The 23,206-nt window shown below is 37.4% G+C and overlaps 1 protein-coding gene across 5 annotated transcripts in view; it reads left to right on the forward strand.

The window, feature by feature from the left end:
- Window positions 1–17,859, forward strand: part of DCLK1 (doublecortin like kinase 1) — a 228,561-nt gene extending 210,702 nt beyond the window's left edge. For 3 of the 5 annotated variants that reach the window (XM_026033899.1, XM_026033901.1, XM_026033903.1), the window contains 2 exons: window positions 1,493–1,606; window positions 16,857–17,859. In XM_026033899.1, coding sequence (XP_025889684.1) covers window positions 1,493–1,606; window positions 16,857–17,021 — 279 coding nt within the window. In that variant the 3' untranslated portion in view covers window positions 17,022–17,859. Of the gene's footprint in view, window positions 1–1,492; window positions 1,607–7,293; window positions 7,368–16,856 lie in introns of all 5 variants that reach the window. The other 2 variants (XM_026033900.1, XM_026033902.1) reach the window with 1 other exon arrangement.
- The last annotated feature ends 5,347 nt before the right edge of the window (window positions 17,860–23,206 follow it).

Raw genomic sequence — 23,206 nt, forward strand, 5'->3', positions numbered from 1 at the left:
CTAGAAAATGTCAGGTAGTATCCCTAGCAGTTAGAAAACTTAAGAGTGACAGAATAATTCCCACATATACCTGTGTGGCGTCTTAAATGGAGCTGGAAGATATATTATCTAAAAGCTGGAGTCAATACTTACATCTCTGGCATATTGCCACTGGGGTTGTGCGGGTGGTACTTCACCAATAAAACGTTACCACAGTCTTGGTAACTGTTGTCTGCTCTGTAATTTAGTCTTCTGACAAGATGACATGAAAGTTTGGCAGGCTTTCATGTCAAGACAGCCAAGACAATTATCTTTATTTTTTCCTTTCCAGTGGAGAGGAGTTAGCTATATAGGCGAGCTTTCTTCTGAGAAAGGCAAGGTCAGCAGAACGTAGGTTATTTTTAGGGGTCATATATCCCCGAGCCAAGACTCCCCAGTGCTAGACAGCAATAGACTACTGAATTGCACTGGTTTGGTTTGCGATCTGCAGCTGTGTGCACTTGACCAGATTTTCCAGTTGAGACGTTTTATGAAGGGGTGAGAGAGGGATCTCTAAACACAAACTCCCCAACTAAATAAATCACAAACCCAAACTAACCTCCCTAAATTTCCCATATGCTCACAGAGCTCATGAATTACTGCAGCAACCATGCAACTCCTTTAAGAGCCCTCAGCATTGCTGGGAAGCCGGGAATTCCCACCTAGCCTGGATCTCCTCACCATGAGACTCAGTGAGACTCTCAGTGAGACTCATGGGACTATCAATGAGAGCTGGATATTAACTGGAGCTGTGGTCCTTCAAGCCAACAGTCCCTAATCTGTGGCCTGTCTGATTGAGCTGTGGAGGTCCCATTTAAGTATTTTAAGTTGCCTTCACTCAGGTCAGTTTTTGACAAACAGCTAGTGCATGCTTGCCTCAAACTCCTTCAATATTCAGTCTTCTCCTCACACTGCTGCAGAGGAGCTTCCTTTTTTTTTTTTTAATCTTACTGAAAGACAATTTGTTTAAAACCGTGTCTTCCCAAACGGTATTTCGTGGGGCTCTCTTTCCTGCTTCCTACCAGAAATGGATTTCTGATTTCTCTAATCCCTTGGGCACTTGTTGCATTCAAGATCAATATCTTTAAAATTTATTTTGATGAGTCAACAAAATAAGGAATAGGAACAAGTTTATCATGCATTAAAATATTAATGGACATAAAAACAACTGGACAATGCAAGTTAAGACATGTTAGAAATAAGAGTAAAATATTTAATAGTTATTGTTATTTTACATCACCGAAAGTTTAAGAAGGAGGAGTAAAAAGAGGAGAGAGGCTGGTTTCATGGTCCAATATGACATTTATATTGGAAATAGCTTAGATATTTTAATGGGGACAATGACTAACAGATACTGCAATACAATTTTTATTCCTAAACTTTTCTGCAATGATGGGTGCTATCAGAATCACCTCACAATACCTTTATTCTGCATTTTCTCTCTGAAATTTTATTGTGTTTCCTTTCTCCACAGGATGATGGCCTTCCAGAGAATGAGCATCAGTTATCAGTAGCTGGGAAGATAAAGAAGCATTTCAACACAGGCCCTAAGCCGAACAGCACTGCAGCTGGAGTTTCTGTCATAGCAGTAAGCATCTGAAATACACAGCTGACACATTTAAATATGTGACCACAAGGCAGTGTGTGTTTAGGAAATGCCACCAAGAGAAGCCAGAGAGGGTTGATCTGTAGATATTCTAGCATTTGGACTGAGATTCTGCACAGTTTTTCCATTGATTCTCCTCTCCTTAAGTTGTTATTTAACAGCTCTAGGATGCAAAAAGTAAGCCCACTTCTATATTTTAACAGAAGATCAGTGGGCTAATTCCAGTGTAAATTCAACATTTGAAACTGTCGGATCATGTCATTTTACTTGTCAGCAGAATCATCACACGGATTGAGGCAACACAGAGGTTGTAGCGGAAGGACAGCAGCACTTTACAATGAGTGGAAATCACTCCAGAATTGTTACAGAAAATCTGTACAACAACCTGAGCTCTTCTCGGGAGATACCAAAGAGAGCTGTGATGGCTCACTGCATACTGAAAAGTGCTGCCTTCATGGTTTATACCAACTAGCCATTTCAGATGTAGCTGAGCAGCAATATTTTATTTGGTTACATGCCTCAAGCGCAAGCACCTTGCTAGCTCCTTCCCTTTTGGGCAGAAGGGCTAGATTTGTTAAAGAACTTCTTGCTACCTTTTGTACAGTCTAGGTATTCCAAGTATTACAATGCACTGGAGCTTCTGAAACCAAGCGTGATAAAGCTCTTGACCAAGCTCTGCTCAAGTTTCAGTGGCATCCTCAGTGCAGTATAAATCTCGTACATTTGTATTTTTTTCCAAAGAGGAACATGTGTATTAGATATACATGCACACAGACGATATTCAGCATTTTATGAGATTATTCATACTAATGCCATTAAGTAGTGACATGTACATCCTTTACATTTTTGATACATCTGCCTGTGTTTGTAAGCTTTTCTTTATTACTCATGGTAATGCTAATGCTCCAGATAGTCACTAAAAATAAGTGACACGTTAAACATAACCATTCCCATATTGGATTACTCCGTGTTCATTCCCAGCTTCCATAAATTGCAGGTGGTGTTACTGCACATGTACACTTTCTTGTACTGTTTCCACTTTCATGCTTCTCAGCTCAGCCCCTCCAGTGGTGAGTTAAATCAGCATGAAGTAAACTCAGCTCAGCACATGCAGTCTGGCTCACAGGTGTGATCTCTTTGTGCAGCAAAATGGAAACTCTCCCAAAGTTAACTCGGTATAAAGTACTTACAATTTCAAGCTGTGCCTCTCTCATATTTTTTTCTTTACTCTTTCCAACCCTGAACTTCTCAGCGTGGAAGCAAATTGTCCCTCATGCTTTTCTTAGGTTTTTTTCTTGGTCATCAGCTAACATAGTCAGCATTTTTTTATTTTCATTTTTTAAGCAATAACCCTGCAACAGCTCTCCCACAACTAAAACATCACATACCCATTGCTCATCTGAAATGCAGGTATGTTCTGTACAGACTAGCTGAAACCGTGTTCTGTGCGAATGGACTGCCAGCACGCTTGTCCATGAGAATTACTGCCCAGAGCCGTTCTGCAAATGACTGCACAGCTTAGAAGCAAGAAATGATGCCTCTGTCTTCATCCATCCCTCGCCTCCTTTTTATTTTTTAATTTCCCAACCCTCCTTTTTTCTCTTTCTGTCCTCTTTGCCCCAGTTGCTCCGTCAAGGAACGTGTTTACAGCAGTTTGACCCTTGAGTAATGAGAAAAGGCACTGTAGTGAATCTCTCCACTGAAAAACATTATACATGAGAAAAAAACATATATGTTAATTTATAGTCTTTAACAGCATTTTTTTAGTGTTTGAAATTTAACAAATTATTTTTAGTGGTCATCTCTATGGTAAATATCACACTTTGGCATGATGAATTCTACAGTTTTGCCTATAAAATAGAAATGTTCAGACTATTAAAAAAACAAAGTGATTTGCTTAGCTATTGTCACTTATTTTCTAAGAACTTGGAGGAGCTGGGAAAGTACAATTCTCTTTAGTGTTTGGTAATGTTCCAGAAGGCTGGATAATTTTGATTTTAGGAATAAATTACCTTTATTTGATATAAAACTAACTTAATAAGTAAATTAAAGCCAAAAGTAAACCAACAAAGCAAACCTTTAACTGTTGTTGCTGCATTTAAAAGCATTTGTAACTTAGATTTGACATGCTTAGTCATTAAGGGTTTACATTTGGGAATCTTCTTTTTCACTGTGATATCAAATATCATAGAAGTAAATCTTATTATCTAAGCCTGCTCTACATTTAAAATTTTCAAGATATACACAGATGCTGTAACACATTGTTCAGCACTAAAGGAGTGCACTATTTTCTAAAGAAAAACAGTTTTATTGTGCCTGCCTGTATGTTTACTGTAAGTTTTGAGAGAATGCTTGTGTATATAATATATAATGTAGAATTCTATATATTATATAACACATCTGTGTTTGTGTGTGTGTGTTTGTGAAGATATGTTAATATGTGCATATATTTTTTTAGATTATTTAATATTATCCATTAGAAATCTTAGCATTATTTTGAATTTTTAACATTTTTAGCTTCCAGACAGAGCCAATCTGTGCTGTTTAGTTGGGTATTTATTTTTCCTCACAATGATATGACATTATATGCCTGTTTTCTTTTGTGTTAAGCAGTAATACACCTCAAAGATCTCAAGCTATATTCTTCATGTGCACCAATTAAAACTAATATGAAAATTATGTTAACAAGGTTGAGTTTGGCTGAAGTTGGTCAGCATGATTAGCTGGAAGTTTGAAGCCACATGTATTTTACGCGTCTGTACTGTGGCTCCTGTTTCCTTCAGCTGCATTCCTATACATTGTGCCTACTCCTTTTGGTCAGGGAAACGCTAGTTTGGTCTGCTTAGTAATTCTCAGTAAAAATTATGTCTGCCCATTTAGGCCAGAGACCTACTCTAAGTTCCCATGCGCATGTCCAGACTTCAAGTTTATCTACCTTTGAAAGAATTTGTCCATTTGGATGAACTAACGTGATGAATGATGCCCTGTGCGTGGCTGTCAAAGCAGCTCCTTGCTGGTGTAGCTGAAGATGCTTCCCTCAAATTAGGGATACAGGCAAAGAGGTAGGGGCAGAGATTTCTGAATCGATGTGTCAGTTGGGAAAGAGCACTCATTCCCTTAGGCTAGCGTAGCTTTTCCAGCAAAATGCAATTGGAGAGCCAGCTTTTAAAACAAAAAATTTAAACAAGCCCTAAAACACATTGCTTGTTGATGGGAGAGTATGTCGGAGAAATATCATTGTTCCTGCCCTACTCCTAAGCTCTTTTCATAAGCATCTACTACAGGTTGCTGTCAAAGACAAGCTGTGAGATTCGGTGTCCCTTTGGCCCGTCTCACAAGATATTTATGAGACAAAACATTAGTGGCATCAGGTTTTCCTTATAGCTTTTCCAACAGGAATAATATTTTATAGTTGCATCACAATGTTTTTAAAAACTATTGCAATGAAAACATAAAAATAGATGTTTACTAAATAGACCTTTGAAACGTCTGGGGCAGAATTTTTCATTCAGCTATGCAAATATGTCACCCCATTGTTTCTTTGGCCACTAAACAGTACCCTATGGCCCTATACATTTTAAAGGCCTTGTCTAAATTAAGGAACAGAGAACTAAAAACATTTCTAACACTGCTTTGCAATCCAGAGATGTGCTGTAATTCTGTATATTAACCGAGCATCGTTCAATTTGTGGTCTTGTCTCAAGTGTTAAAGCTTTGCCTGTATGTTGTCACTTTGTGCTTGCATTTTTGCCATTATTAAGGCAGAGGAAAAGACTAACGATAACGCTGTGCTCAGGGTATGTGAGGTCTCTGTCTTGGCAGTGGGACTAAATTCCAGCCTGAGACTCACATGAACCAGGTAGGAAAGAGAAAGAGGGCAGCTTTTCTGCCTCCTAAATGCTGGAGACACCCTAGATAGCCAAAGTCACAAGCTGAGGTGAGGAAGGCAGAGCAAGGAGGCATTTCCAAGCCCTCTGCTGATTGCAAAAATAATATTACAGCTCACCAGTGGCATTTCTAGGAGCAGGATTTCTTGGGTGGAGAGGAAGAGAAGCCAAGTATATTGGTTTTGTTTGCCTTAAAGAAAAACCTGCGACTTAAATGTCACTTTGTAGCTACCTGTGCTGTCCAGGGATCACTGTGCACAGTTTGTTCATTCATTGAATAATTTCCACGGAGACTAAATTGTTTGACCTCAAATTAGAGACGCAGCTTCCTCGATATTTCTCTCTATTTCTTTTTGTCTATTAAATTTGTGAACACTGGTTCTTTCCAAAATAAAACAGAACAAAACCCAGCCCTTTTGTGTCTTTTATATGCAATACACTAGGATGCCAGAAGATGGCAATAGTAGACCAGTGTAGTTAAGCCTACAGAAAATTAACTATAGCTACAAGGTTTTCCTGTTCTTAAAAAGAAAATGCCCTTTAAATAATTCTAAATAAAATGAAACAGGCATTGTTTTAACCAAACAGAATAAATTATTAAATTCTATACTTGCAGCACAGGCATCAAGGAAACCGTAAATTTATTTAGATCCCAAAGACTCTTAACATAGCTGGTAGCTAGGCACACATTGAACTGCTTTTCTGCATTTAGAATTAGTGACTGTCATCAGTATTGGAAATATATGCCACGCTCCTAATGAAGCACAAAATGGCCTTTTCTCTTCATAGGGCACAACGAGAAAATCATTGCCATCTCCAGTATTGAAGTGGGCAGAGTATCTCTCTTAAGATATTTTCCCCTAAAATTATATTTAACTCAGTTAAACGCTCTCTCAACCATATGTTAGGACAGCACAGAAGGGTTAGAGAAAACAACATATTTTCTTTGTTCCTGTATGCCCAGTTCTGCTAGTGAGAAGCTTAAGCTCAAAGGATCTCTACTCTTTAAATTCTGCAATGAGCGCACTTTGCTGGACACAACGTTAAGTTCATTTCCATTTGGACTTTAATTGGTGCAATTTTCAATGTAATTGTTTTGAACTTCTATCTTTTTGAGCATGAGGTGTAAGCTGAAATGATAAACAACGTTATTCCTGGCCCTGAGTGGTCCTGCTCTCCAAGGTTAACGCATTTTTAAAAATGAATTACCATGATTGATGGGGTATCAAAACCTGATTCTTTTCATCTTTACACATTCCACGATTATGAAGCAGCCTAATTTAAGCCTTGTGTAGTCTGTCTAGCCTGCTCCTTGTGATGGTTGCACTACTTTTCTTTTTTTTTTTTTTTTGTTCAAATTACAAAACCACTCCATTTAATTGCAAAAGATAATTTTCCATTACTGGTATGTGCAACTTTAAAGGGCACTTCTGTCTTTGGAGGTAACAAGATATTTGTCAGACTTTTAAATGAATGCATTATGCACTAAGGAACCTATTTCACAAACTCCATTTTAGTTGGGGTAAATTGGCTTCTAATTTAACAAGAGCAAGCCTAGAATTAGTATCTTTTCCTTTCATTTCTTTGCTTTTTTCCTTTGGCTTTTCTTTACTTATTTTTTTTTGCTTTCTGTCTCCGATGCGTAGACGTAGGCTGTTAGCTAAGTGCCTTCTGAAAGTGAAAACCGTAAATATGCACTTAAATAAGGAACAGCTTGCTCTGGAGTCTTAATTCTTTAGCATAATGTCGATCCACTGAGTTGCCCCGTTTCTCTCTGCTCAGCTGGACCACGGGTTTACCATCAAGAGATCAGGGTCTTTGGACTACTACCAACAACCAGGAATGTATTGGATAAGGTATGCGATGGTGCAGCTCCAACAGTCAGTGTTTCCATGGCAACGTGCTGGCAGTCTCCATTAACCAGTTCCTTCGGTGGATAAACATGCTTTTTGATTTGTTACCCAGTCCATATGCTGCTTTATCGGTTTCATTTGGACCTTGATTGAGACGCCACTCCCCCTCATTCCTGCTCCTCACCCGTCATCCACGCCGCCGGCATCGCCCGCTTCCTCCTCATCGCACATGCTCAGCACCCAGTCTCCCTATAGCTAAGAGGACAGTGCGTATAGAAAACAGGAGATATGCTGAAGTATGTGCCCTCCCCCTCCTTACTGCTTGCAAAGGCATCTGCTCCCTGCGCGCTCCTGCGTTTAAGCACACGGAGCAGCAACAGGGGCTCAGCATATATCTTCCTTTTTTCTTCCTTTTTTTTTATTTATTTTCTTTTTTTCCTTTTCTTTTCTTCTTTTTGGTTTGGTTTTGTTTTCCATGTGAGATGTGGAGCTATATAGTGTCACTGCAAAGCCACAAAACACAATCCTTACCGTAGACCGCACAATGCATTCGCCCACCGTCGTGTGTAGAAACTCTCCCAAGTGCAGTGCAGCACAATGCATTGTACGTGTGGGTAAGCTTGTGTTTCCAGCAGTGCGCTCTTCTTTTCCTTTTCAAAAATCCTTCTGATACCTACGCCCTTTTTATTTATTCATTCATTTTAACACTGCATGATTTTTTCAATATCTTTCTCTTCATTGTGTAACCGTGCCAGGGTTGTCGTTAGTTGGCTTGACCTGTATGATAAATCAGGAGCTGGGGCGGGAGGGGGTTATTTGGGAATGGGGGCAAGGAGGGATCCTGTTCTGCTAGCCCACAGCAGGCCCTCTCGCTACCTCAACCGATCGAGTCCCCTATGATTTTCATAAAGTGGTTGTTTGCTGGCTTTTTGCCTGGTTTTTACTCGCTAGACCTCATTTGTGATGGTCAGAGAATTTGCTCAAAGCTCCTCGTGAATCCTGCATTTTTCTAACAGCGCAATTTTAAAACCTCACCGATGAGGTATTTGGGGAAAAAAATCAGCAAATTAAACCATATTAGTGAAACAGCAGAGATGAACATTGCAAGTGTTCCCAGGGAAGTCCAATCCCCTCCCTGTCTCATTTCATGAATGCATGAACCGGACTGCAGCACAGTTTCCATAAAACCTAGCAGTTCCCTGAGCGCACACAGAGAATTACGTGGATTCTGATATGGATGTTCTGGGGAATTTAATAAAAGAAAGAATGAAAGAAAGAAAAATCCTCCTCTTCAGCCAAGAAGCAGAAAAGTAGTTCCCACCCACCAGTGAATTAAATGCTGGCTAAAACTAATTGGGAAACACTTTCACCCCAAGGGCTCAAATGTTTTGGAGTAGTTTTTTTCACATTTATGCCTATTGCAATCTTATTCATGCCTCTGAACCTACTGCAGCTTGCAGAAATGGCAAAATGTGTCTGCTGTGCCAGACAGCACCATGTTCCCATGGCCCTGTTCATACAACACAGTGCACAGAGGAGGCAGCAGCATGGCATCCGTGCTTTTTTTTCTTGGAAAAGGGGGGAATCTTCAGCATTTCTGTGGGTCCTAAGCACCCAGCTTTGGCTCCATGTGGGTTTGGTAGCATTGGAAATATTTTTATTTTCACTCATTTAGGAAAGATGACCTTTTTTTGTCAAAAGTTTGTCAAGTGGTTGCGAAACTAATGTTTCCTCTGGAAACCAGAGGGAAGCTCAGAGGAGCTCTATTGCTGATCTGTCTTGCTGGAGTTTAATTACTATCCACGACCTGCTTATGTACTCCTTTGCAACTTTGCTTTTTTTTTTTTAGTTTTACACAAAAAAAATCCGATATCTTTCTACTTATCATACTCAATATTTAGATCTCTTAAAAATTCCCCTTTCAGAGGAAACAGACCACCCAAAATAAGAGTCTGTGAGAAAAGAGACGGTCTCCTCTCCCAGATTGGCCTTGACTCAGTTTAACTGCAGAGCCCAGATTTTTACACAAACCATATGCACTGCGGGGAGGGGGGACTGGGGGGAGGAGGGCAGCCTGTAATTCTGCAAGTTGGTAAATAAATAAATACTATAAAAGCAAAACAAAACAAACAAACAAAAAAGGCCATTTGACTAAAGCGCCAGTAATGGCTGCCATAGGCATACAAAATGACATTTCCTTGAATAATGGGCTGGAGCAGATGGGCGATAATCTCTCTTATTCACACATAAACTGCTCTGTTTTCCAGCTGGGGGCAGTAACAACAATTAGTGCTTTCTAAACAGCGCACCTAGTGTGTGAAGGCAAATTGGGGAAGTGGTGCTCCTAGGCTATATGCTTAATTAGGGGATGCTCTAAGGCTTGTTACCTTGCAAGAGGCACTGGTCTCTATTGCTGCAATCAACATTTTAGTATATGTCAGTTTAGCAGTAGTTTACTAGTAGGCACTGTGAGCCCAAATGCAAAGCATATGAAATATTCATCAATTCCTATATACAAAACAATTTATCACATGCCCAGGAAAATTAACGTGAATTCACAAGTACAGCAATATGTGAAAGCATGTCCAAAGGAAAATGTAATACTCCCTTTGTTAATGTTAAACTATTCATTTCTTCTCCACTCCTTTGATCATTTTCATCCCTAGTTTCTAGCAGTCTTCTAAAATATCTTTTTAAATGGCACTATTTCCTCCTGCAGTCAACCAGAAAACCTCTTCCTTTCTCTACCTGAAAGACTTTCTTCTTTAAAAAGTGCCTCAAAGTCGTAATTTTCTAAGCACCGATTTTGTGTCCTGTTTTATTTTTTTGGCAGGAAGATAGTATGTGCAAGTGTTCTTAAGTTAAATGACTTTTTTGGGGTATTAAAATGCGACACATTTTATTTATAGCAATAGCTGTTAGATGTGATGTCTGAAAAACCTTGAGTGTGAGGAATGGGAAAAATACAACAGTGAATTCAGTAAAATAATTTGGATGCAAAGATTTTAAAAGCAATGACATATAATGTCATTGAAACATCATCCCTGCAATCAGACATGCAGAGGCAGCTAAGGTAGCTTCAATAGGGAATGACATCCCAAGATCCCAGGGAAAGTTGCGTTGTGTGCCTTGAACTGAGGCTGCCAACTTTTTATTGCTATCCATAGCCAAGAAAGCCAGCTTTGGGCTAAATATGTAACATCTGGATATGCTGCAATCTGCTTCAGCCACCCCAAATCACCAAAATCAACCCAAGTCAAAGTCAGCAGAAATTGCCCATACTCCTCCCTCTGCAGATATATTATGCTGTGGATCTTTTTTTTTTCTTCTTGTGTGAAAGCCCAGTCTTTAATGGATCCTTTCACAGGATCAAAACCCATGGGTTCATTTTTTTATAACTTACTTGTTGGAACATAGTAATGATGACCATAAAAAATTCAAAGACATAGAGTATCACCAACATTGTCCCCAAGAAACATTATAACTGATAGGTTTACTTTCTTACAAGAAAGTTCTGGATATTAAGAATAATTTCCAATATTTCAAGCCTTTTCTTTGAATCTAAGTGCTGAAACGTGCAGTATATAGTCTTCTTCATCTGCATTAACTATTCCTCCTAGTGGCAGCTCATTTTGGTGGCAACCCAACAATTTTTCTTTGACCCCAAATTTCCTTACTGTATTACATTCCTGTCTGAATTTTAACTTGTGATTGACAGGATTGCCTGAATTTTCTGCCTTCTCTAGGCTGAATCAGATACATCAGATTCAATGAACCTAATGTAAAATGTTAGTATAATACATTAGGTAGTGACACAATATATATAATGTTAATATAAACTATTATTATGTATTACTTCTGATATGTCCACAGACACTATCCAAAAGTTAAAAGAGCAATAAAATAAACAAGAAATATGTGGGGATTAAGGTATCAATTGTCTTATTGTGTAATGGTAATAAATACTAAGGAGACTGACTACAAAGACATGCAATGAAGTTGTCAGTCCTGCCAGTTCTGAATTCACAGGATACTGGCTTTTGAAAGATAATTCTCATAGTCACAAATTAAAAAAAAAAAAAAAAAAAAAAAAAAANAAAAAAAAAAAAAAAAAAAAAAAAAAAAAAAAAAGATCTGAATAGCTGATTTGAAAGTCCATAGTTCTATCTTATGTGTTTTCTACCGAATTCCCATTAATTTGCATCTGTCAAGTCATTTACAGATATCCCAAATGAGTACAATGCACTACTGAGTCAAAAGTAGTTGGGAATGAGGCTCAATGTCTGCAAAGTGCCCTCTTTAATATAGTAAAACCCTCAGTAAACTTAATCCTGGTTAAAAACAGACAAACACCTAAACTCATTTAAAATCTCTTTTCCTGCTCTTTGACTAAGAAAACCACAACTGATTTACAAACTATAAATAAAATTCACCCATGCAAACAACTTGGCACTAGGTCTCTTCCACATGTAATTGAAACCAGCTGAGGAATCGTGTGTTAAAAAGTGAGGGATGTCAAAGAGTAAACACACATTTAAATGTAGCAGCATGAATCCAGCAGTTACACATGTAGAATACTTATCTTTGTATTCAGCCACCAGTGCAGTACAAAGCATACATAGAATCATAGAATCCCTAAACTTGGAAGGGACCTTTAGAGATTTAGTTTTATTTCTTTTTTTCCTCTCATTTTAGCTAATGCTGTGCCAGAAGTTACATGGTGCACCAAAGCACTGGCCTTTTGTATTTGGAGGTCTAGGTTCAAATCCACTCGATTCATGTGTCCCCTCGATGTGGTCATTTGTACATCTCCAAATCACCATGTAACTTAATTATAGCTTTGCCTGAGGGACTGAAAATAACATGTGTCTTCCACACTGGGCCTAAGGTGCATTGCTAAGTTTGAAGTACTGCCCAAAAGTGCAGTTGGATCATGAATTAATCATACTACCTGAGAGGCCCATGGAAGCAAAACGTGCCACAGCAGAAGGCTGCCTGGCATGCCTTCATGCCTTGCATTGTAAAGCTGCTGTTATTGCTTTATGCTTATGCTTAAGCTTTATGCTTAATGGTCACTTTTACAATGGGGAAATCTGCTGTTGTGTCCCTAAACACTCTAAACATTAGAGCTCTATCAAGAGCCCTAGCCAGAAACTAAAAATGAGCAGGGTAAGATTATCTAGATTTGAACATTTAAATATACTCATATACATGAACATATATAAAACAATGCACTGGAAGAAAAATACCATTTTTACGTCAACTATGTCCATCTAATTCTAGAATGCAAAAAAGCATTGCTAAAATGGCAAACAAATTGCAAATATTTTCCTGGAGAATTAAAGCAAGTGAAGGGAAAGGTTTCTTAGATTAATGCATGAACAGCTGCATCTCCAGTTCAGTCTCCTAGCTAGTATGAATAATGGATGGATGAAGAGACAAAATGCACAATAATGTTCTTTTATTAATGGAAATGAATATATATATATATATATGGTGACCAGCAGTAAATTAAGACAAGTGAATAGAAAAACAGTCAATGCTTGCATTCATAAAAGGCAATCACTTCAACCTAATATTACTGGACTGACAGAAAATATCACCTCACAGACAAAATAAGGCTCTTCTCACTGCAACATGTACATCCTCCCAATCCAACATGTATGTCAAAGCAGCTGTAGTTTTTGAACGTCTGCTCATAAACACAGAATCCAACATTTTCCAAGAAACAAAGAATTTGCATGGCTTAGGTGTCCTGCAACATCATGGCTTAGAGATCAGGTAAAAGATACACCCTATGGTAAAATCCTAGAAAAATGCTAACTGCACTTGAGTATATGCGTAATAGAAACAATGATTTTACAATAATGTTCTGTTTCTTCAAATTAAATGCATTTCCAAAAAGAGCATGTTAACCATTTGGTACTGGGTGTCAGGATTACTAAATGATGGTGCAAAATACATTAGTGCTTAATGAAGTGCTTCACACACATCAGCACTAAACTATTAGAGGCAATCCACTTATCTGCTACTGGATAAGAAGCTCTCCATTTCCTCATATGGATTGTAAGATGACATCTGCATATGTTAAATAAAAGTGCTATACTTGCATTTAGTTGCCATTACTATCATGTAGTCCTCAAAGTTCTCACTCTCTCATCGCAAGCTGAGAAAAAAAGTGTCAAAATGTGATAATGAAAATCTGGGATTTGCAGCCCTGTGAAGCATAAGTGCACTTCAGATCCTCTTATTATTTATTGAAAGAGTAGCTTAAAGTAGAAATGCCCTGAAAATCCATAATGGGCCGGTTCATGCACTAGCAAACTATCCAGCTGAACAGTAGATGAAATAATAAATCTATTAAACCAAGGAAATGAATATAAGTGGGTTTTGTTATCAAAATAGTAATAATAATCAGAATGCGTATTTTTAGCACAATAGCACATTTAGAATATGCTCCTATGCACAGAGTACAGTAGATAAAAATTACACTTATAAAGCACACACAGTCAATGCTCCAATATACACTACCATCCAAAAATATACACCTTCCAAAAGAGTAATCCATTATACTTTGAAATTCTTCAGAGGTCTCATTCAATGAAAACTGACATTTGTGCAGAATGCAGAATGGCAATGCTGTATGGCAATGTAAGAGGCAGCAAAGTGCAAAGCATGCTAAATCTCAGAAGTTTTGTAGATATTGGGAGTGCTCCCATGTGTCGCAAGAACTGAATCCTTTTGTGGTTCTGGCATTTTAAACACTAGGTATTGTAATGAGGTGATTTTTTGTATTTTTGCTTCTCCTAGATAAATACTTCCTACTTTGACTCTTTCAGGCCTTAAAAATTTTATTTGATAGGACTTTTGTTTTGAGGTGAGAAAAGACTTGATGCGTCACTCAGCCCAGGAGAGTAAGCACGTAGTGCCACTGAGTCTACAAATATATCTTTATAAATAAAGACCAATTAGATGAAATTCAGTAGAGACTTTGACCAAAAATGTAAAGGGAAATGTCACCTCAGCAATCTTCCAGGAAGTTTCTGAAGGAAACCAGAAATAGTTGGTCCTACAAACCACAGTGTAAGGTGTTGAATAAGTGGTATCATCACTTTTTTGTCTTCTCTACCATTTTGATTATTAAAGGCAGTAAATGTCTTTAGGTATATTTAAAAAAAAAAAGCCCCCCAAAATTGATAATAATGATAGAAAAGCAGTATCTTGGATTTTATTTTTTAAAGACATCTTTAAAGTGATACCATGATGTTTAATTATCTGGTGCATTTTGCAATTTTGTAACTTTGTCTTTTAAAAGAAATTACATTTTACATTTACATTTTAAAGGGAATGTTTTATTCAGGAGTATTCTGTTTTGTGTAACTTACCTATCTTGAAATACTTTCAGCATTTACATATACATTTACCATTCTCATGCACCAGATTTTAAAAATATATATTTTTTAATATAATACAAGTATTTTTATTTATCTAACCAGAAATGTTTAACTTTTTCAGTGGAGAATATCTGTTACCATGAGATGATGTGATGTGGTTTAAACTTTAAATAAATGCTTATTTCCTGTTAGCATAAAATTTCTTTTAAATATAAATCTGTATTTTATAGAATGGTAATACTTGCCATTCTTTTCAATTTTCACACAGAATTACATACTGTATGCAGTATATTCACTATGTGTAAAGGACGTAGGTATTCTTCTGTTTCGCATTAAAACATAATGAAAAACTGAGTTAGTTCAAGACTTAAGAAATGTACCATACATTGAGGAATACTAATTAGACTTCTTAACCAAAAGATTAGCAGTAAACAAAGAAATTCTCAGCAGATGATAAGTGTTGGATTTTGTAGCAATTATTATTTAAAATACAGGGATGAATTTATCAAAGTTAATTATTCTACCCTTTTAAAATAGTGCTTTGTAGGTTCTGGACACAAAAATAATAGTTCAGCAATTTAGCCTTACCTAATCCATTTGCTATAGTAGCTCTGTACTCGTGTCTATCTTTCTGTCACTATTACATCATTTTTGAATGCTGATTGCATTATTTCAGAGCATGGATTGCTATAATGCTATTCTGCACTAGTATAGCAGGTTTAGTTTTCATTTTACTCTCAAAAATATGTTGGGTGTAAACATATCTTTGTTCTCTGTTGAGGCACACACTATAACTGGTAAATTTTCTAGAGAAACCAGTCAAATTTATCTCAAGAGAAAGCAATAAATCATTCGAAGCAGGAGAACCTCTTGGCTGCATTCTTTTAAATGGAGATTTTTCATAGTAGGCAAAAAAATGTACATGCCTTAGCAGTTCAACCTATTCAGCAGTTCAACCTTCAGCAGTTCAACCTTCAGCAGTTCAACCTGCCAATGTCTTTGGCTCCTGTGCCATGATTGTATATTTGATTGCATTTTGTGGGTCATCTTATTAGCTGCCTACCTTTACGGTTTTTGCTTTTTCCTCAAATCCTGGGCTATGATTTAAGAAGGTAGCCTTGCTTCAGAAAGCAGTGTGTGTCAAGGTGCTCTTGCTGAATCAAGGCCATCCTGTTGAATTTGTAATTTTCAGTAGATTCAGAGACTGCAGTCTCATGTTTTGTCATCAAGAAACAAGTGAAGCCCAATCCCACATTTGAAATCATTGACCAGACTAATTTTTTACCTTTTACCTGGGTTATCTTGTAGAAGCTACATCACCCTTAAGACCTATAGTCCCAACAGTGTCAGAAATTGAGCAGGAAGAAAAAATAAAATAGTCATCAAGTAAAAGATGTCCATTCCCATTTCTCAATATTTCTCAAATTGAGATAGTCAGTGGACTATTTAATTCTCTAGACCTTGGTTAAAACGAGGAGGCAGGATGGTCAGGTTCAATGGTTCTTCAGTAAGAACTCATCAGCCTTCTTCCTAAGAACATCCATTGACTGGCATGAGGAGGTGTCACAGAGCTGGGCTAGCTTCCTTTGCTGTTTGTTTCTCTATCCTGTCTGACAACTTCATCACAATCCATCTCTGTTAACCAATTGCACTGACTTGCACATGCCTGAGTGTGCATCAACCTTCATTAGGTCACAGCAAAGACAAGCCTACATCTCTGCCTTGCCTGTAGAAGTAGATTTATACTTTGAGAAGGGTGGGGGGAAGGTCAGTTGGTATTTGGCTTGAAACTTGAATCTATTAAAGTATTAAATTAATAGCATCCAGAAGTAGAACATATGGCATCCATATACATGGTACTGTATCTGCTTGATGATGTCACGCTACCTCTTAAGGTTTGGGAAATGCACTTTTTAAAGCATTTAGCTATGTTGTGGGCTAAACCTCTCAGACCTGACTGAAACTGAACAGGTTTAATTTGGTCTGAACATTTATTATCCCTGGTATTTGGAGGCCACATACAAACTCATGGTTTTCATTAGTTTTGCATTTCACACACAGCCTAATTTCATTTATTCTTATTTTATGCCCCTGCCAGACCACCGCTCTTGATAAGGAGAGGCAGGTTTTCCGACGAAGACGCAACCAGGATGTGAGGGGACGTTACAAGGCACAGCAAGCTCCACCTGAACTCAACTCCGAATCGGAAGACTATTCACCAAGTTCCTCCGAGACTGTTCGCTCACCTAACTCACCCTTTTAATAAAACACTTTTACTCGAAAGTCTTGGCTTTAACCCTTTGAGCCCTGAAAATCTTTCAGACCTGTGTGAAGTGATTACAGCTGATCTATCTAGTGCTAAAAGCTCGAGTGGTGGAACACAAAAGGGTGTTTACAGAATCTTTGTAAGAATAATTTCCTAATTGATCGAAATACTTGTTCTCTGTTTAGATTGCAACTTGCTGCTAACATGATCCTCAAAGGGTTAAGGCTATTTTGCTTTTTTATTTAAAGATAGAAGCAGTGAATGTTTTCATCAGTGAAGCTAGGAACTGCAGTATGTAATTTTAGCACATGTTAACCCTCTGAGTAAGCGATCAGCTTAGTCTCGACAGCCCACACTAGGGTTTTATTCTGGCTTTTTTGCTTTTATACGCACATATCTTTTATAGTACCCTAAGGTTCCCTGCCTCTTTCTGGCCAAAACAATAGCAAACACACTATTGCTTAGGGGCTGAAAATACGGGCTTTAAAAACAAACATAAAATGAAATAAACAATATCTTTTACAGCAGCTCATAGTAAACCTGCTTCATACTTCCATAGAAGAGCGACTGTTTTTGGAGGATATTATGCAGGGTAAATGTGAACTTCAGTTTAGGACAGTCCCATAGTTTACTGGAGATGACATGATGATGGCCTCAGAAGGTTGCTTCCATATCATTTGCTGCTAATGGCAGCGCAGGGTCTTGGGAAATGGCTTAAGGACACATTCTGTCAGGTAATGGCATGTAATGATCTAGTTTAAGAGTTGCTGCTCCTTTTGCCTCGCAGTCGGAGAGGTACAGACAGCTTCTCAGCATGACTTGGCTACTCCATAGGTAACCACAGTTACTCCTGTGGTAAGAGCCATTTTAAAGATGAAGATGATGTAAAGATGGGAATTTTACCTTTAAAATAGCTAGAGGATTTCAAAAAAAGGCAAGTCTTTTAAAACATATGTAGAGCTGTAGACAAAAGCCTTTTCTAACCTGAGCTGATGAAAGTTTCATCTCGGAGTGGACAAACTGAAAAAATGATTCACCAGTCTATTTGTCCTGTTTAATAAAATTGTCACTTACACAGAGAATATCTATTTCTGGCTTGTTAAAACCTCAAGACAGCTTTACAGTATATTATTTAGTCATTATCGTAAATTCGGCTTTCACAAAATACTATGCTTAGTAAATTTTGGTTTCAAATATGATAATTTGGAAGAAAAAATATTATACATTCACTCAAAATTTCACTTGAAAGAAAAGTGGCATACTTCCAAAACCCTATTCTAAAATAAAAAATAACATGAAATTTATTCTTTCTATTTTTAATCATGTAAGATTGACCAAATTTTAAGTTATCTCATCTAAAGTTAATATGTTGTCACTGTATTTTTTTAAAGTCACATATATGGGGTGTACATTCCCTTTTCTTCTTCTTTTCCTCCTTTTCTTTCTTTCCTTCTCATGTTCTCTTTCTTTTCTTTTTCTTTTTTTTTTCATATCATACAGTTAGAATTATCAATGTGCTGCCCAAAGAGAGAGGCAGATTTTGCCAATCTTTCTGGGAAGTGTAAAGTTTGGAGGAGCAGAGCAAGTTACTCTAAATGCAATTTATATTCAGAGTTCTGTTTACTCTAAGAGCTATTGCTACAAGCAGTTGCGTCACTGAATGTGTACGTCTTGTTGTATTCAGAATAATGCTCTTCTACATTTCTAGTTTGAAGTATAAGTTGAAAGATCTTTTAAGAAACATTGAGATTGTTTTGTTTTCCATCCTTCAAAATGCATCTTTCATTTCTTCAGACATAATAATGTATATATTAAAAGCTTTGAAGTTTTTTTTTATACAGGAATTTCAGTCCTGTGGATCTTCACATAAGAATTTCATACAGAATGCAACTGATTTCATCATACTTTAAGAATCCAGAAGTGAAACATTTAGTCTAATGTAGATGTCTAGAGTTCCTTAGAGGTACAGAGAAGGATATTTCCAAGTTTGATTCATCTCATCTATCACAGACATGTATTTTAGGAATACTCATACTTTGGAAAGACCTGCTCTCACTCTACTATGGAAAAAACCTGGTGGTGAAAGCTTACATAGATACCAAACTTGAGAATATTATGTTTAGTAACATGAACCTTACCTTACACCATTAGGAAGCTCTAATCTCTGAACATAAATCATGGGCAGAAGCTTTGTGTTTATGCATAGCCTCTGTTACCTTAGCGAAAACGTGAGTTAAAGTATGGATCTGGATTAGGTTGTAGGGTTTATGTCCTTACGGCTGACTAACGTGCAGTTAATGGTGGGTTGTTGGCTAAAAGTCAACATTTTAACCCAAGTGAAGTAGCTAGGTGGCTTGCTGGCAAGCTCCACCTGGGCAACAAGTGAAGGGAAAAAGGAACTGCCATGCAAAAGAACTCAAATGTCAGGATTGGGGAATGGGCTGCATCTGTGGCAAATTGCTGACCATGGCCAGCCAGCCTTAGAGGCACAAATAGGGCTGTTGTGCTGCTAATATCTTTAGTGTGGATACACTCAGATAGGACAAGGATTTTTTTTTTTTCTTCCCAGGTACCAGGGCCTCATCCAAAGTAAATCCTCCCTTGCCACCAACTTACATCATTTTAGAGTAGATTGGGATCAGGCGTATGTTCTTTCAGCCTTGCCCTTCCCGCATTATATTATATACTTTCTTTTAGATACAACTCAACCAGGTAAAAACAAGATATATATTTGGTAATAAAAAGCGGTCCATTAATACCAGATGCTCCCTGAGTTAGGAAAATTTGGCTGCCTTGAAACAAAGGCCAATGTTCATTCCTCTTAATTAGACAGGGAAGCAGGGAAGTCAGGAGAAAAAAAAAAACAAAAAAAAAAAAATCACTTTGTGCATGCAAAATACAATTCAGAAACCTGTGTAAGATTTTCCTGACACCTTTTGTTTTGCCTTGGAATCCAGGGTCATCATTAAAATAAGATGTTTGATTCGCCATCTTGTACTACTTAAAATGTATATGAAAATAATCCCAGATTCTAAAACCCCTACTCATCCCTAGTGTTTTACGTGTTTCTGATCTTCGGTTCATGTTTTATGAACGTAGCTATCAAAATCTTTTTTTTAAATTATTTTTAGGTCTGTGAGGGATTGAGTTTTAAAATGTTGATGGCCCCTTTTTAGGCTGCAAGGAAAGGTACTGGAATATTTAAAACTATTTGAAAAGAGGTATCCATGATGGTTTAAATATATCCACATATAGATAATGTATGTATGTATGCATATCTATATATATGTATGTATGTATGGTTTGATGGAAATAATAATGGTTTAGGCATGTTTGCCAGCTTCTGCCCTTTTTTTTCTAACCTCTGAATTTCTGGGAGTGACTGAAAACAGAATATATGGCCCTAAAAATACTTGAAACACCAGTGAAAAAAAAAAAAAAAAGGAATCAAAGATAACAAACTATTCTGATGTGATATAAAGTAAGAGAGCATATAGCACACTGGCCATCCTACTGTAACACTTACCAGTCCTCCTGCCTCTTTTCTTCATCTCCCCTCAAATTGTATTGGTGCTAAATGTGACAGGATTAGTTTTAAATGCTTATTATTTATACAAGGACAACTTCCTCCCACCTAAGTCTACATAGTCAATTAGGGCTCTTAAGGATAGCAGACGTTGTCAGCTCTGTCAATCACCAAGGAGATAGGGAGAAGCACTTCCAAGAGGTGATTCAGGTCATCTAATATTTGGTCTCTGGAGATGCCTGTCAGTCTGAACTTACTATTAAAGAGAGATTAGAGTAGGGTAGCTACTAGCTTAGTTCCTCTCAATTAAATAAGAGTGGAGGTAACGTGGGCTGCAATCTAAGTGCAATATTCTAGTGAGGTTGTGTGCTGGGCTCCACCTCATCTATATGGATCCATCTATGAGTCAGGCATTTAGTCTAAGCCACTCATTTAAACTTCCCTTTCTGTTCCTAGAGACTGGCTTCTCTAGGGGAAAATCAAAATTTTAGGATGGATGAAACACCCACTAGATGAGGTATCTGTCCTAAATATATTTAAAACATGATTTATTAAATAGTGACATATATAATATTTCTGTTAATAATAATTTTCATAGCATTAATGCACAAAAAATCCAGAATACTATGGTTATACTCAGAGGGTTAACATAAAAGCACAAGGCATGCTGATTACATTGGTGTATCCAAACTGCTTTGCTTTTTTAGCCAGTGTTTGCTGATTTTTTCAGAAAATTCTTGGAAAAAATCAAGTTTGAAATAATTTAAGTGTTGTTGTTTAAGGAATTTCTATAACCAAATTAATCTTATTTTTAGTTTAACTTATCACAGGAATAATATGTATCATTGATGCAGTGTAAGTCCGTAGTTATCAATTTTATTAATTCCACAAGTGATTCCAGAAAATCTCTCTTTTTTTTAAGTACTTACTATAGAGCTTACAATGGTGGCATAGGTGACTGAGACTGTCTTTCTTATTGGTAAACAAACAATATTGTAATTTCAAGGAAGTCCTAAGAATCAGCTTTTCAGTTTGGTAGTGTACTAGTTAGGGGGAAGCTATCTCATGACATGCATTGTGTAAATCATCTTTGTAGATGAAGATCGTTCATATTAATGAACACATTCTTTTTCCTTGACATTGTAGCAGAAACTGTTTACTCGTTAATGAACAACCAATACATTAATTTGCTTCAGACTGTTAGAGGGGAAAGTGAGATTCCAGTCATTGACAATGTTATTGCTTTACAGTAGCCCTCATCTAATTTAAATGTGGTGCATACTACAATAAGCAAAGCCAAACCTGTGAATAAACTCCTGAAAAAGCCTGATGGGTCTTTATTCAGTTGGGTGCTTGCATACGGCAGTGCATGACAGCAGAAAGGCTTCCAAGAATTATTGAAATGAAAACGATATATCCACAAATAAGAGCTAAATTGCAATCCTTTCCCTATGGGGCATATATGTTCAAAAAGAAAAAAAAAAGAAAGAAAAGAAAAGAAAAATTGGCTCAGAGGTTTGCAGAGCTACCATATTACCACAGGGCAAGTACATTAAATCAATATTATTTGCTAGCCTGGGGTATATGTTAGAAAATGGCATCTTTTTTATTTAGTTTAGATTGTGGCCAAGAAGAGCTTTCCTAATATTATTGCAATGCCTGCTAGTGCTGCCATGGTTAAGACTCTGTTAGTATTTCCATTATAAACTCTTACTCTCAAAGGTTTTTAATTTGATCGTAAAAATTTGCTTCAGGCAGAGCCCTGACATACAATTTTTCAGCTCAGAGTGATTCTTTTCCTAAAATATGAGGGAAACCAGCTCGACCTATTTGACATACATTTTCTAAATGTACACAAACATTCACCCCCACAGATACAAATAGCAGTAACTTCGACAAGTGCCATTTTTACACAGCTCATTTCAAATGCGTTAAGTTTTCAAGCATACCTGAGATCTGAACCTCAAAGCTGGCAGCTCGAAACTTAGAAACCCATTGAGGAAACTCAGTTATCAAGAGCCAAAAAGAGGTTCCACATGTGAGAAAGCTTTATTTCCATGGGTTAAGCCCTTCAAGTTTGCTCAGTAACAGGTATGTATGAACACCCCTGCCGAGTGCTCATGTAATTCCTCGACCCATTAGTTTAAGTCATTCCATGTAGCAAAAGCTCAGTGCGAATATGCTGAATTTCCCTGTAACCTAAGGAGAGGAAGTTGTTTCCTCTTGCGTTTTCGAGTAGCACCATGGACAAAGCTGGAGTTACAGCAGACAAAAGTATCCAGAAAGAGAAGAATCAAAGGAATGTGTTTTCTCTTAGAGGGAAAAAAAAATGTCTGGCTAAGACAGGGTTGAAAGCTCACGCTGAATAAGTGAGGTATAAAAAGCTTTTTGAAAGGCATAAGTATGGAATCATTTGAAAACTATAAAAGTGCAAGGGAGCCACTCAATATAATGAATCCATGTGCAGAGCCGATCAGCTACTAATCTGGAGCAAATTTACAGCTACAAACAGGCATAATTAATATACAAATCAAACACACCCAGGAGCAGATGGAATTGAAATCCTAGTTCTTTTAGCAAACATAATGCAGACCTGTGCCTCGTATATTCACTAAATGAGACCGTGTGTAGCTGTTTGAAGTAGTGTTACATACAG

The sequence above is a fragment of the Nothoprocta perdicaria genome, unplaced genomic scaffold (assembly GCF_003342845.1).
Source record: "Nothoprocta perdicaria isolate Ctin4 unplaced genomic scaffold, notPer1 scaffold_137, whole genome shotgun sequence".
Lineage (NCBI taxonomy): Eukaryota > Metazoa > Chordata > Aves > Tinamiformes > Tinamidae > Nothoprocta > Nothoprocta perdicaria.